Source organism: Calidris pugnax, unplaced genomic scaffold (genome assembly GCF_001431845.1).
Source record: "Calidris pugnax isolate Ruff unplaced genomic scaffold, ASM143184v1 scaffold25, whole genome shotgun sequence".
Taxonomy (NCBI): Eukaryota; Metazoa; Chordata; class Aves; order Charadriiformes; family Scolopacidae; genus Calidris; species Calidris pugnax.
Window position 1 is genome coordinate 5,814,513 of NW_015090805.1, and position 16,727 is coordinate 5,831,239.

Consider the following 16,727-nt stretch of genomic DNA (forward strand, 5'->3'; position numbering starts at 1 on the left):
TGGGGGTTCTTTCAGACAGGACTGCAACACTGAGCCCCTTCAGCTCTTACACTGAAGATCTGTAAAACTGGTGTCTGGTGAGACACCACCTGGAGTACTGTGTCCGGCTCTGGACCCCTCAGCACAGGAAAGACAAGGACCTGTTGGAGCAGGTCCAGAAGAGGGCCACAAAAATGGTCAGATGGCTGGAGCACCTCTCCTATGAGAATGGGCTGAGAGAGTTGGGGCTGTTCATCCTGGAGAAGACAAGGTTCCAAGATACCTTATTGCAACCTTTCAGTACTTAAAGAGGGACTACAGGAAAGATGGGGATAAACTTTTTAGCAGGATCTTTTGCGATAGGACAAGAGGTAATGGGTAGATTTAGACTAGATATAAGGAAGACATTTTTTATGATGAGGGTGCTGAAACACTGGAACAGGTTCCCTTGAGAGGTGGTAGATGTCCCACCTCTGGAAACATTCAAGGTCAAGTTGGACAGGGTTCTGAGCAACCTGATGTAGTTGAAGATATCCCTGCTCATTGCAGGGACGGGGTTGGACGAGGTGACCTTTAAAGGTCTTTTCTAACACAAACTATTCTATGATTCTACGAAAACCAGGGACAAGTTTCAATATATCTGAGCAAAATTTCCCCACCTTCAATGAGCTACACAGCCAACAGGTCATAGGAGCAGGAACAGGGCTAGAAGCAGGTCCATGCTTAAGCCACCAGAGAGAAGAGAAGAGAAGAGGAGCTGCCAGTTGAATTAAGCAGAGGTCCAACCATTTTCACCAAAAGGCAACACTTTCAGGGAGCTGAGCTTCATCCAAATGCCCAGAGAAAGAGCTAGTTGCTTTTTTTGCTTGCTTAAAGAACCAGAAAGGAGCTGTACTGTTATTAGCCAGTGCTACAGAGCTGGATCAATCCAGCTCACACGTCCCAATGCCCAGCTGCTTTTTGTAGGCTGACATGTGATAAAAGCTGGCCTTCTCACGTGGTCGCTATGACAGTTTCAGTGACGCTGTCAGGATTTAGAGCTTTCTTCTGAAAACCATGGAGCACCTCTACACCAGTCCTCTTGGAACTCTTTTGGGTGAAATATAAATCAAAAATATCATCTCTGAAACGAAGATATCTTTAGAAAAACTGATTTCTTCAAGTTGTCTCTTCTAAAAGCAAGTACCACCTACCCACGTTTAGCTTGTTTTCCAGCCCACCTAAAAGGATGCACTGTTATGAAACTGCCCAGGCAACCTCACTGAAATGTTTTCCTGCTTACCAAGAATCCCAGTGATTTTAGATAGAACATAATTTCTCTTTATTTATGTTGCATTTCCAAACATCACTTCTCACCAGCATCTGCCTGGCAGAAACAAGTGCTTTATCCTGAACTCTCTTTCATCTCCTCCTCCGATTTCACAACAGCTAAACCAGGCTTCAGCAATGCCTTTAGCCTCAAACCTAGAAACAACCACCAGAATACTTTGTGGGTGATTCACAGATTTTGGTGTCAAAAAGCTAGTGATCTTCCTTATTTCCTGAATTGTACAGCATGCCAAGCTGTGTGTTCACACTGTTTTGTCTTTAATCCTGGGTTCACAAACATTTCCAGAGTAAAATGTGACATTTTTATAACAAGCTCTAAGTCAGTAAAGTTCAGGATAGAGCAAACCTTGGATGTTCTGTTCTCTTTGTAAGTAGCATTTTAAGAAGAGAAACAAAAGCCATCCAAACATACAGACTCAAATTACATGTTGAAGAAGTCTGCACAGCAAGAGGTGAAATAGATCACAAATATATTTTAATTAAATGTTTATCTCACAACCATGACAACACAAGAGTGCAGCAGGTACAAGCCATTGCAGAAAATGCTTCCTTCACAGCAAGCATTATTCCAACTAAAGGGGGTTTTCTCCCAGTCATCCCTTGGCATTAATGCTGATGTGGGATTTTAGCAATGCTCAAACATGTCTTGTTCTAGTCTCAGTCCCAGTTACTACTGCGTGCTAAATACATGTTCCTCAAGAGAGCTGCACATGCTACACATTATGTAGCATAGAGCCAATATAGCAGTCAGCTATATTTTCCCACAAAAGATTGGCCATCTTAAAGGAGCTCTCACATAAACAGTGCTTCTACCCCTTTCCAAGGCCAAATGCATTCAGGGTCCATATTCTCAGCAGTTGAGCAGGCAGCCTGCAGGGCTTCCAGCTCTACTGGTGCTGTCCCTGGGCATTGCCCTGGGAGGATTGCTGCGGGTGCGTTCAAGCGATTGCATCTTGCAATGTTAGCCTGAACATTTTGGAGAAGAAACAGTTTGCATCCAAATTGCACATCAAAGTTGGAGTTTTAAAAAAAACGTAGGGTTTTTATCAAAATGTGAAGCTCAGAAGTGTCAGAGGATTCATTTTTCTTTTCTTCATTTCCTACCCACGATTTATATCTTTCCCTTTCCCATCTCCTGTCTTCTGCCTCCCCAGCAAGGAGTGGAGAGAGAGGAACCTCCTTCTGAGGTGCTGGTCTCATTTAGCCTTTGGGTTTATGCAAAACAGAGAACAGGAGCTGTTCTACTGCTTTCTTCCTCAAGATGAGTAATGCAGCACCTCAAGCAGCTCCTTCTTCATCCTTCTTTTATCCAAAGCCAGATTTTTCATGGCGCTCCACCCCTTCATAAAAGGTGAGGGAAGGGTCAGGGAACTCAGAGCCCCTGGAAGAAAAGGGACTCCCTTTGGCTACCCTCAGCCTGAGGTTTTGCTGCTGGAAGACAGATACAGCACAGCATCCCTTCACACCAGTGTGCAGCTGAGTGACCCTCCCCATCCTATCCTCTCCTCTCCTGTGTTTTCATGAGATGTTTTTCCCAAGTAGCAGTGAATCTATTGACCGGAGAGAGACCATAAAACAGCCTAAGCCCGAAGTGCTTTCCAAAGCTGAGGTAACCAAACTGGAATATTTGTGTAAACTCTGTATTTCCTGAGGTTTTCTGGTGTAAGAATTAAAGATGTTGCTTATGACTGTGGAAAACAACTAGGAAGCCAACAGGAACTCATACAAAGGCTGTGATTCTTGCTGGGTGGTTATCCTCTCATGGATAGGTGCAAAAACATAAGCAAGACTGTGAGCCTTAATGTACTGCCAGGAGCCTTCTCCACACCCCCTGTCACCAAGGATGCTCTCTGCTCCATGCTGTACCTCTACCCTGCTGGTTTCAGGTTGTGCTGCTTAGAAAAAAAGCCTGCCAAGACCCTTCTCTAGCGAGGCAGCAGCAGGAGGCTCAGCTGGAGCCCTGTGCCTCTGCTGCCTGCTCCCAACAGTTTGTCATGGAACTGAGGAGCAGGCCGCGCCGGAGGAGGGCATCCCATCTGCGGGCCAAAATTTGGGAGGAAACCCATGGATCGATCGCAATGTATTTTTAAAAGGTCAGGACAGGTCTTCTTCTTACTCAGCACTTTGCATTTTGAAAGGAGAGCCATGAAAGATATAACTATGTACCGCAGCTTCTTTAAAACATAATTCCCCTATATCCTCCTGTGCGGGCATCTGCTAGGAGAAATAAAGCACTTGCGTGGTGCTGGTTAGATGTCTGAGAAACCACTGAATCTATAAATGTATCCCAACAGTCAAACACAGAATAGGATACAAAATCCTGGTACTGCATGTTCCAGCTCCACCGAACTGAGTCTCCCGTTTCCAAGGACTCTCAGTGCCAATTCTGGAACAAGCTTCTCTCTCTGGTCAGACACTGAGTTATTTGATATATTAAATTTCCACAGATTTAGTTGACAGAAAAAATGTAATCATCATCCATTTTAAAAAGCACAGCTGAAAAAAATGATTAAAATTCATGCACATCAGGCAGCTTGATTTGCTGGGCATGGCCTGAATATAAGGCTAAATGAAGGTTAAATATCGGCTGTAACAGTAGAAGCTGTTTATTGAGAATGTATATGGTACTGTTAGCTAAAAGTGGCAGCACATTTGAGATTGAATCAGACAAGCTTTTCTGCCTTATGCATGTACCATTTCTCAGACTAAGCTACATCTAACTGCAGTGTTAGAAAGCAAGAAATTAGACACAAAATGCTCAGTGCGGTATATTTAATTCCTGATAGGAGAAATATTAACCAAATAAATCAAACATGTCTAACTCAGCATTTTTTCCATTGGAAAATATCATTTCACTGGCATTGAAATCTTCTACGGGGTTGAAAAATGTGCATTTTTTTTTTAATATTTTGAAAAAGACTAAAACACAGCCATCTTTTTCTAATTTAGATGCTGCATTATACAATATATCACATTTGCACAAGTCAAAATGAAAACAGAATGCTTTGACCGATCCAAGTCAGACTGTGTTTAACTTAAGAATTCTTAACTTTACAAATTTAACTTGATATCAGTTCTTTTTTTATATATATACTTGCTATTTGTTTTCACCTTGTTTAGAAAGAAATAGATTTTGGAGTGTAAGAAAGTCTCACTGACTTGACGTTATGGCTTCAGTTTCCTATGCGTATTCACCTCTTGTGCAAACATGACCTAATAATAATGTGTGTCTTCTCCCATGGGGGGTGTGATTTTACTGCTGGTGGTGGTGGTCAGGCCAGCCACTCCAGCCCACCCGATGGCAACTTGCCTTTTCTGATGCGGAGCCCATCATCAGCTGTGAGACGAAGACAGCAGCTACCACAAAGACCTCGGATCAGAATTCGCAGATGGCACTAGATCAAAGCTATAAAATTTCAAATATAGCGATCAGCTTCTTGGTCTGATTAAATAAGAAACACAAAAATAGAAATCGTAAATTACTCCGTTTACAGGGAAAAAAAAAAAAGCACCGGTTTTAACATTAAAATGGAAAAAGAAAACAAACAAAAAAGAGATGAAAAATAATTCCTTATATTCTTATGGGAAAAAAAAATCTATCCCCACCCCTTCCTCTGCCAGTCACACACACATTCCCTGCACCAGGGCCAGGAGTGGCCATCCTGCAATGTAGCTGGGACATGGAGAAGACATGCACATCATTCATAATCTACAACAGGAGGCTGTTGTGCACAGATTCCCAGGCACACTGAAGTGAAGATATGGTGAAAATGTTAGCAGCACCTGTCCAGTTTTTACTCCTTTCCAGAGCTTTAGACATTGCTCAGGGTGAGATAAGCATCCAATTTCCAGGTGTGTTCTAAATCAAATTATCAGAACCCCTGGGAATTTCCCGTTGCTAGCTCTGAAAAAGAGGTTATACATATTTGTCGGGTTTTTACTGAAATAAATCTGAAAAAAACACAGATTTCTTGTCAGATGTACATAAATACAAAAGGGAGGAGGAAAATGCCTTACCAGAGCATGGTATTGCAACATTTTCCAGCAATGACAGCTGATGTTCTGGGCTTTAAAATAGTGGCAAATTCAGGGTACAATGTGACATTTTTTTTCTTTCTTTCCTTTTTTTTTTTTTTCGTTAATTAAAGAGAACAAATTAACTAATATGGAATGTTTCTGACAATAACTTGGTGGCACTATGGAAACGTTATTCTAAATCTCTGTCCTTTTCTGAGACAATCATTTTCACACCAGCAAGAATTGTTTAGTAGAAATTTGACAGTGAATGTCTAGATGAGGAAGAGAATATACTGCAAGCACATCTACTGCCTTTACATCTCAGCATGTCCCTTGTGGCACACCAACAAAACAGACCTAGCAAAGCTAGGTAATTTGCCAAAGCCCACGCAGTGTCTGCAGGAGAACCAAGATATCAATCAGGAGTTCTCAACTTCTAGCGTTTCACTTGTTTTTAATAGTACACATTGCTTTCTCATTCTCCTTAACATCTAAAAATAGCAGACTGACAAATCTTGCTGTAAATATATTTGAGACCAAAAGGTCACCTGGGCAGAGACCATCTCTCTGCCTTGTAGGACGCTGCTTGGTGATACTTAATGAACACATGCTCAGTGATCAGATACAAACCTAGAAAGTCACCGTGCCTTTTTTGAGCACCATACTGGTGCACATTCATTTAGCTACCTCAATATTAGTGTCATTATCACAGTGCCTAAGTAAAATTCTCTCATCTTCTCACCCTTGACTCAGGCAAGGTGCAAAAGTCAGCTCTAGTGCTATGGGCCAGCATCTCCCACCTCCTTCATAACTCCTACAGTAAGCTAGTTTCATCATAAGCACTGACACAGAGGCTGTAGAAATTAATCTCAAGGGGTAGCAAACTTCCTACGAGTTTGGGTTTGTTTTAAAAAAGTTCTTATTGTACAAATGAACCTTTGACAAAGTAGATCAAAGTCTCTACAGTGATATTCAGCAAAGGAAATTATGAATAAAGACAGGGTAAAAGTAATTTAATAGGAGCACCTCAGTGCACATGGAAGTCTCAGCTCCCAGCTGGAGACCCCAGACCAAATTCTGTGCTCCTGTATGTGAGTGGAACTCCATTCACCCCAGAAATGGGGACATCACTATTTTCTGTGCACGCGTGAGTTCTCTGCTGCTGAGGTCTTACTCCAAACTGAACTGTGAAGCAAATTTGCCATGCAATGATTGAAAATGGGTCATTCTTATGGGATATCCCATTCAATTTTTGCAGCAGAAATTCTGTCTCATTCTAAGTCCTGGCAGAAAATCGCCAAACCTTGAAAACAGCTTGACATCGTGGCTGTCGGCCAAAAAGATGCAGTCAGTAATGGGCTGTAATTCTTGTCCCTCTCATTCTATTTACAGTCCTTTTTTATCACAGGAGTAGAATTTGAAAATAAAAAGTCCTGTTGTAATAAAGACAGTCCCAAGCAAAACAAAAGCTCAATGAGGCTGTTCTTCACTGTAATCTGCAGTAGCCTGACCCGGAGCTGAAAATCACTGTATTTGGGCCCAAACATGTATTTGATTCCATGATTCTGAAGTACCATTTTATCCCCCAACTTTTTAATAGCATTTTGTTTTTGACGGCTCCCATCACAAAGTGAAATAATATATGGTAAGAGTGCATGACGCAACATATTATTGTGCAAGCTACCATGAAATCTGAAATTTAGTGTGCTGTGAGGAAAAAGCATCAAGTCACTCTGGGTCACCACACCAAACCCTTGTAGCACTGTAAAACAGTGCAAAGCATAAGCCTAAATAGCAGTACAGCACACGAACAAACTGTAGCCTCAAAATAACTGCAGAGGGCAACTTTTCAAGAGTAAAGAATCTGGAGGTGACATCAACTTGGTTATTAATTCTAATCAGTCAAAGGTGGGGTTGTAACCTTACCCGTTTATTGGCAACAGCTGAAGGGAATTATTCTGCCATTTACATAGACTGCATTGTGCAAATATTAAGCTTGATAAAACCTTTAATTCTAGCTGCGAAAAAATTTAAATAGTGTCCATGTTTCCAGTCAGGCAGAGCCACTACAGCCCGTGCTCTGGAAAGGAACAGCCCACGTTAACAGGAGCCAGGGCATGGTTCCACCTTCTTCATGAAGCAAACAGGACATAATGTTACAGATGTGACCAAGTCCTCTACAGCCTAACCGATGGGCAGATGCCCAGCATCCCCACCACAGCACCAGGTACACAGGAGCTGTGTTCAAAGCAGACAGAAAGTGGCTCAGCAGCCTGGCTCCTGATCTAATTGCTGATTCCAGGTACACGGAGCTAACCCCATCACTGTTAGCAGGACTGTTTTTGTTCCCTTTTGAAAGCAAAACAATGAAAGTGTTGCCATGTTAGATTGATTGCCTAAGGAGAAAAAAAAAAAAAAGTCTCCTTCACTTAATTCGAATAGTTTAGCTTGCTTCCTCCAGTATAACAAGGACCAAAATTCAGCTTGGAACTCAGCCTGCATAGTTCTGACCCAGGAATGGGAATGGGGGAGCAATAGGAGCAGTATTCACCGTGGTGTCTTTCACAGAGAAGTGGCAAATCTTATGACACTGGTTACAGCCCACAAAGCTCTAACTGAACATTAAACACAATTTTCAAAAACCACAATGAAGTAAGATGGCAATTAATTTTACTTCTCAGGTAACTTGCTCAGCAATCAAGTATTTGCACAACACTCAGTCGTGATTCCCTAGCCTGTGTAAACATAAAACAAACAAACCAAAAAGCTGTCATTAAGAGCTAACAGAAAGCTGCAAGGTATACAAAGGCTCATTACAGCTCATTAAAAATGCTTTGAGTTTAAGGGAGCGAGGCAGCAGTTAAGGGTAACCATCAGAGGTCCCACCAGCCCAAGGCATACGTACAACACAGTACGCAGCGAGTTGACCAGGTCCAAGCCCACTGCACTGCAGGATAATCCTGCTGCTGCCATCCCCCCGTGCCAGGCAGCAGGGACAGGCAGGGAAGCCGTGTAACCACCAGGATGGGATGGGATGGGATGGGATGGGATGGGATGGGATGGGATGGGATGGGATGGGATGGGATGGGATGGGATGGGATGGGATGGGATGGGATGGGATGGGATGGGATGGGATGGGATGGGATGGGATGGGATGGGATGGGATGGGATGGGATGGGATGGGATGGGATGGGATGGGATGGGATGGGATGGGATGGGATGGGATGGGATGGGATGGGATGGGATGGGATGGGATGGGATGGGATGGGATGGGATGGGATGGGATGGGACAGGCAGCTGCCCAGCCCGGTGGGAATGCTCCTCTGTCACCTCCCGCTGCCCCGGCTTCACTCCAAGCCCCTCACTGCAGGGCCCAAGAGTCCAGCCTCACAGCTTTCATTGGAATCCAACACTCCTTCTCAAATAGACCATTCCTTCAAGTCATAGTTTTAATTAATTTAGAATGAATTATTTGGGTCTCTAAATTTCCCGGCTTATTTTGAAAAAGTCCAATTAATGCTGAGCTAAATAGCTCCAAAGCTTCCCCAGCCCTCGTCTGCCCTGAAGGGATCCAATTAAAATGAGACACTAGTCAAAATGTCAAACCACAATCATTTTTAAAGTCATTGTGCAACAGATCTATGGCTACATATAAACCACACAATTGCTGAATAAATCATGCAATATTGGCAAACCTAATGCCTAAAATGCTCTCACTCAAGATACAACATCCCCTGTCAACCAAGAGCATGTTCAGAACTTAGAGCAAATCATAAAAGTCACATTTCCTTTCATGGGACAATTAAAACCATAGAGTATAATGAAACATGTAAATTAGACTATAATATAAGATAAGGGCTTAAATGCAGGAAAGACAGTCCAAAAGCTGTGCTGACTGTGGAGCTGAAGAAGCCTTTGAGGCAGCCCAGGCAGTGGCTGGTAAAGCCACACCATGCAGAACTGCAGAAATCTCTCTGTTCTGCTTCCAGAGCCACACAGGCGCACTGGCAATCACTTCAAGGGTCTCCAGAACTCTGGCACATTTTAATCTGGAATCCTTGTGATCCACTTACAAGTTTTTTTTTTTTCTGTATTAGCTTTCTCAAACATTTAGAGAGCATAATAAAGTCTCTCTCATACACACATCCCTCACGAGATAAAGTCTTTATTTCAACTTGCTTGAAAAATCCTAACTCTGTCCTTCTAGCTCTGAAAGTATTTTGTCTAGCTGTGGAAAAGAAACAGGTATTAAATTATTGTTGAACAGAAGACTAAATTAAAAACGGAGACAGGTCAAAATTTCAGATGAGGGTTTGTTCTTAATGAGCTGTACGTCTAACAATTCCATTAATCTTCTTGACTCCTACAGAAAATTGTCCCCCCCCCTTTCCCACCAGTCAAACGAATTTTTCCAACAAAAGCAGCAGGATCACTGAGTACTTGGTCTGAGCACGGGAAGGTAATACTGTTTCAAAGGGTCTTCAATTTTTATTTTTTTTTTAATCTCATTACCCTTGCAATGAAAACTCCAAATTTCCCACTCACTTCGAAGTTAAATTTCAACAGCAGAGAATGGAATGAGAAACACATGAGTCTCAGGAACGGTACACCCTTTTGGGGAAACCCATCCAGGGGTCATTGGTCTCGGCATGCCACCAAGGAGCAGCAAAGGAGCTGGTCAGAGACCAGCCCAGAGGGGTGCCTGAGCCAGCAGGACAGCACTGGTTGCTGCTGCCTCTCTCTGCCCCCCAAACTGGTGATGCTTTCCTCCCAGGGCAGGGAGATCCTGTCTTCTGGGTCTGCCCAGAAGAGCACTGCCAAAAAACAAATGACCCTTTGGGGAAGCTGCTGCACAACTAGTGCGTTTCTCACGTGTGGTGCTCTGTGAGCCACCATGTTCCTCTGCCTCTGTCATTTTGTGGGAAAGAAGATCTCCTTTAGACTAAAAATAGCACAGGAAAACTCACAAGAGATGATTTGGGTTGTATGATTTCATGTCTCTCCGTCCATCCCACCTGTGAAACGAACAGAAAAATGGTAAGATCTTTGTATTTCCATTTGTGAGTTACTTGAGAATCAAAATGCAACCATGTCTTGTCCTGCAAAACTGAGCAAAAAGAAGGCTTCGGTGTTTCTGTCAGGGTTAAGGAAAGAGAAATTAAGATCAGTGAGCACGGTAGAAGGACAGTCCCGTTTCTGCCTGGCTGCAACAGGTAGGTACAGTGCAGCAGTTCTCACACTAAAGCTTTTCCTGACAGTCACCCCTTTGCAGGGTCTGAGGTGCTGCAGCAAGTGGAGGGAAACGCTGGAGAAGGGCTGAAGTACCACGCTGTGGTGACAACTGGTAAATGTCTTTCTAAACGTAATGTTACACGTGAAAAAGACAGAGTACTAAGAAACAGCAGTTTTCACCCGTCAGAAGGAAGCTGTCTGATCTTGGAGAGGAGGCACAGGAGAATGAGGACAGAGTTATCTGGAGCAGTTTGCACAGCCCTGAAAAAGATCAGAGACATTAAACTACCAATGTTTGCTCTTCCCCAGACTCTCCATGTGACTTTATATGATGCCAGCAGTGCAGAGGAAAAACGTGCATTTCTATGGACTGCCATTTGTGCCCCCCAAATTAAATTTTTTTTCAGTTGTTTGTGCTTACCTCCTGAATATATACTGTTCAGCTGAAGTTTGCTTAGTAATACATAGTTAATAACGGTCAAATAATTAAAGGAAAACTGTCACATTCTGTTCATATACTCCCATTTTGTTGACAGCATGTTTTTTACCTCTTAAATTCACTTCTCCTGACCTTTTTCCTGGTCAGCTGGGTTTCCCCTTCCACTCTTGAGAATTAATATTTTATTGCAGTACTTCCCTGAGTTGTCTGTCTCAGATGGGGCAGGTTCTCCATGTCACAGGTCCTTGCCAGGTGTCTCTTCACCCAGAGGACACTCAGGATTACACTTTGAGGTTGGAACAACCACGTCTCTCCATGCCTCTTAATAAAATACAGTATCTTACAGATTTTTTTGTCCTACAACAGCTCCCAGGATGAGGCTCAGCAGAGCTGTGAAGGGAAGGTAAGAAAGTTAGTCCCAGCAATCTGAATTCAACATCACACACTGTCACAATGTCCTTCAAGAGTTTTGCTGATGTTTGTGCATTGACCACCAGCCCAAACCTCAGAGCAGTATAACTGAAAGGTGGCTCCAACCTTTAGAGGAACCAAGTCATCCCGTGGATCATAGGCTCAGGGGTTAGCTCCAGCAGAGAAAAGCTTTTGTGTAAGTTCTTCAACCTGGGCAAGTGCTGCATTGTGGTAGCGTGCATTCACTACATGCTGAGGAACCAAAGGATGGCACGATGCAAGTCATGTATACTCTCAATAAGCCATCCGAGACTTGTCAGAGAGTGAGTTACTCATTGAGGGAATGTAGAAAGAAGGACTGCATTTAATAAAGAGATGTTAAACTTTGTTCACAGACTCAGCACTTATTATTTACATGAGCAGAAAGAAAGGGCATCAAATAGATTACATGCTGTAAAATTGCTTTCTAAACTCAATCTCATATGATGTCAAACCTATTTCTTGTCTGTCATATGTCTTTTTACAAATACTTTTCTGCCTAGAAGAATAAATAATTAAGGATTTGGAAAAGCAGTGAGTCCTTATTACAGCACTTCTTCCTTCTCTGTTACAGGAATGACCTGCCAAGCTCGAAGTTCATACATTACGAGTGAGATCCTGTGGGGTTACCGTTTCACCCCTGTCCTCACTCTGGAGGACGGATTTTATGAAGTTGACTACAACAGTTTTCATGAAACATATGAGACCAACACACCAGTTCACAGTGCCAAAGAGCTGGCAGAGATGGCCAGCCGAGCAGAACTACCCCTGACATGGTCTGTTTCCAGCAAGCTGGACCAGCATGCTGAGCTGGAAACTGAAGAAGAAGAAAAGAACCAAGAAGACCAAAATGAAAGAAACGGTGATGTGGCCAACTTGGAGAGTGAGTCCAAATTGTAGAAACACCAGAGGCATAAGGGCCACACCACCTCCTTTATCTTCTCCCTCTTTGCTCCCCTTTTCTTTCTCCAACATGTCTTTCTTTTTTTTTTTCTTCCTTGTTATTCTTAATTCCAGGAAAATAAATACTTAAGATGCGAAATAGCTACCTGCCCGATTTTAACTCAAGAGATTCACAGACTAAACAAAGGCGTGGGTTAAAGCTGCAATACCCATTATCGATGGTGGAATCTCAGTCCCCACCCTGGTAATGACTGCTGGCTTCCTCGGCACCTCTCTGAGTTCAGACCTCCAGGTTTATTCACATCAACAACAAAAAATACCAAAAGTAATGGGAATACATACAAGGGGCTTAAAAGGAAAAACTAATTAATGCTCATCAAAGTAAGGGGCCTTGGCTCAGGTTTTTACGTATTTCAGGACAGTTTTGCAAACTGGATGACCAGCTTCTATGAAATGGGCCTTGCAGCTTTAAGATGAAGGTGAGCAGAGGGATCTGCACTCCAACACTATACTGTACATATGCCTTATGTAATTACTTTCTCTTTACATTTAGTAATAAACACCGCATGTACAAAAGTACTGTAGTAAAGAACTTCTAAATAATGTACATAGATGTGTAATTAATGTAGGTTTAGAAACAGAGTTCTAGAAATATCGGGATGCAAAAACTAACTACCCATTGAGTAGGCATTTCTCTTCAAATATTTGGACTGTAATATTGAATTTTTTTCCCCTATATCTGTGGCTCTTCTAGTGCATGACATTTTCTTCAGTGTACCAGACTGGCAGCTATTTAGAGTACCTCACTGTTTGCCAAACAGATCATTTCACCGACTCTAAAAAGCCATAAGTCTGGGAGAGGGCAGGGTAGAGAAATTGTAATATAATTACTGATATACTGTGAAAATGTTTACAAATAAGAAAAATTTTTCCTGGCTATTTTTTTGGCAGTTCGACCTAAAATATAGGCTGTGGCAAACTCACGGCAAACCAGAATTCCCTGTATACTCTTAATATAGCGAGCATGTTTCATGTGGAGGTATTATCCTTTATGTGCAATATCTAGGGAAACTTCTCCCTTCTCCCCACCCAAACCATGGGATTTCAGCAGAACAGTTTGCTACACAAACAGCACAAGCCATTGAAAACCGAACGTTGCACCTTAGCAAGCAGATTTTAGCTACTCAGCTGGGAAAGGAACAGCTGAATTTCATCTGAAGGTGAAATCAATTAAATTCATTTGTTGACAGCGCCGGTACTTGGCCGGTCCGGCAGGGTCATGGATGGTGTGACATCCCTGGGTATTAACGCTTCAACAGGGTTCCTCAGCTAAATGCACGGTTCCTGCCACCCGTGCTCAGGAGAGTTGGGTCCCTAACGACTTTCCTCACCTTAGGTTAGCTCCTTGGCTCTTGTGAATCCATGTAAACCCCATACCCACTGACTCGACAACTTTAAAATTAAGGGAGCAGTGATAATCTGCGTTGCTTACACGGCAACACTCGTGCAAGTAGGGGAGCACGGTGACGGTGTCAAGGACACGCTCCCCAGGAGGCTGCTCACACGGTGCAGCGTTGCCCAGTGTGAAGGACCACTCAGTCAGGCCCAGTGTGCATAAAATACTACCTGTTGAAAAAAGCCTTGCTTGCGGTGGGCTTTCACTCAGGCCCATCAAGAGCGGCGCTTCTGTCAGCAAAGGAGAAGAAGCTGCAGCCTTAATTTTGTTTTTTATACCTGCCTACTCCAAGAAAGGAAGAATACACTGAAGAGAATCTGAAGCATTTTTTTGTACAGAAACATTTGCATTAAAAATAGAAGAGAAAAAAATAATAACCTCAGGAGAAACTTAGTGGGCAGGTGGAAATTTTGCACTGTGATATAGCTTTCACATCTATTTCACACCAATTTTCAATTTTTTTTGCTGAAACAACTGCCCGTTGCTAGTTTTCACAGTGTGTGGCTAATCAGTGGGGTTTCTGCAGGTCCTGTAGCTGTGCTTCATCCTGGAATGGGCAGAGTAGGGTGTGGGGAAAGGGTTGCACACCAGGGACTGGCAGATCAGGCTGGATCATAGAATCACAGAATCATAGAATGGTTAGGGTTGGAAGGGACCTCAAAGATCATCTAGTTCCAACCCCCCTGCCATGGGCAGGGACACCTCCCACTAGAGCAGGTTGCTCAATGGAAAGAGGTTTTTGTTTCAGCTCTGAACGTTTTCCCTACAAGGCTTTCACAAAGCAGCATGCTGTAAGGAATGGTGCAGAATATGCATTTTTAGTCCCTCCACCCAGGCTGGTTGATCCTGCCAACTCGGTGAAGGTTACTTACGCTTAACTTTTGTGAAACACCACTCGTTTTGCTGCAGACCTTTCCAAGCTCGTTCCTCTGCCCCAGCATCAGCAGCTGCCGAGTGCTCCAGTTGATCCATCACAACCTGCCCATAAGGCTACCCATGGTGGGTACTGAGGGTTTTTAAGGAAGGGTGGCTCCCCAGCTCCACGGGAAGACAGAAGCCTTAGAGCAGAGGAGATGGGGGGAGCGGAGCATCAATAGCGACGAGCCACCCGCGTGTGTCAGTCCTAGCAAAAGGTGCATGAGCTGAAAGCAAAGCACTCCTCTGAGGACAAACCTGCTTTTTGCTCTTGTAATTTACTGGGCCACCCTATTATTCATTGCTGCAGTTTAACAAAAGTTTGCAGTAATTGGAACAGCAGCTCAGGGCCCTAATTAAACCTTTTTTGTGTCCTTCAGCACAAAAAAAAAATAGACTTTCCGCCACTGGGGCATGCGCATGTGTAAGCTATATTTTTGTGAATAGGGTACTTAAAGCTTAAGGTGTGTGTGTTCGTCTCTTTCTCTCTCTCCCCTTGTATTTTATTGTCTTTGGTATCAATGTAGTATGGACTGTAAAGTTTATGAAATCTCATTTTTGTAACATAAGCTTAAAAAAAAAAATAGAAGCCTCCAGAGCTTTCAACAGGGAAGCTTCACGTAAACTTTGTACTAGAATGTCCCTATCAAACACCTCTATTTTTCTACAATGATTGATTAAGCAGTTTAACAATGTATTTTGTGTCAATGATTTCAACTGAAATGGTAAAAAGACAATTAAGAATTGAATGCTGTTAATTAACAATGGATTTTCAAGCCGTATATACTGAGTGGTGTTTTCATTAACAGTGAATAACTTAACCTAGGAACTTCATCTCCTAATCCAAAGCAATATACTATGAAATATCAGTGCCACATAGGAATATATTTGGCAAATCACATTTAAGGAACATGAATAATGCAACATTTTAATATAATTGACTACATAATTAATCAAGAGCCATTACATCTCTATATACTTCGCTAATATATTTTGATATTTTTTTTTTTTCTCAGAGTATCTTGTGATTTCCAGGAGCAAAAGAATTTGCAGAGATAAATGGGAGCTCTCAGTAATCTACTGCAGCTCTCGGTTCCTTTTTCCAATGAACAGAAATGCCATAGAAGTGTTTTGTACAGACTTCATGCACAGTTCTCTCTGTCTCCTTCTCACATTTTTTTCTTTTTTCCTTTTTTTTGAATAACAGACTAATTGTTTCTTCCCCGGCCAAGTTTCCAAAACAGATCTTTCAGGTGTTGATAATAGACACAGACATCCTGCTTTAATGGAGCAACACAAATTTAGGTGAGAATTTGACCTTCAGCAAATACTTTAAGCTCTGGTTTATCATTTAGCAGCAAGTACCATCTTACCAACGTAAAATAAATTTCAGAAATTATTTCAAAATAGGCATTAAAGAAAAAAAAAAAAAAAGGAAACAACCTCCTAGCAATATATAGCTGTTTTGACCTAGATCTTTGCCCTACAAAACCATAGTCATTGGCACTGATGTGAGCCGTCCCAACAAATTTAACTCCTGTGATCGGAGTCGAACACCTGCTTCTACAAAGGGCTTTGCTGCAAGCGTGCAGGTACGTGCAGTGTGTGCAGAGAGGATTGCACAGCCTTGAGGCAGAGCTCTGCACATCCCTTGCAAGGGGAGAAAAGAGGTGGCCGGCCAGAGCAGGGTCCCCAGCCAGCAGCTGCTGAGCCAGGTGGCACAAATGCAATAGGAAAACCCTTGATGGATGGTTTGAAGTTAACTTCAAGACAGGTTCTGGATCTAACCATGGTTCATGGAGGTGCCCAGATGTGGGGTTGCCCATATTCCTCTGATGGAGTTAAAGAGGACACTCAGGCTTTTCAAAATCAGGGAAGAAAACTCTCTTCTCTTTTCAACCACAGCGCAGAATCACAGAATCTTTTAGGTTGGAAGGGACCTTAAAGATCATCTTGTCCAACCGTCAACCTAACTTTGACAAAAATAGACACCCACACAAGAAACAA

General features: G+C 42.7%; 1 protein-coding gene across 3 annotated transcripts in view; it reads left to right on the forward strand.

Moving 5' to 3' along the window:
- The window catches only part of KCNJ6 (potassium channel, inwardly rectifying subfamily J, member 6), a 170,019-nt gene extending 154,517 nt beyond the window's left edge, over window positions 1-15,502 (forward strand). For all 3 annotated transcript variants that reach the window (XM_014938287.1, XM_014938285.1, XM_014938286.1), the window contains one exon: window positions 12,021-15,502. In XM_014938287.1, coding sequence (XP_014793773.1) covers window positions 12,021-12,346 — 326 coding nt within the window. In that variant the 3' untranslated portion in view covers window positions 12,347-15,502. The remainder of the gene's footprint in view (window positions 1-12,020) is intronic.
- The last annotated feature ends 1,225 nt before the right edge of the window (window positions 15,503-16,727 follow it).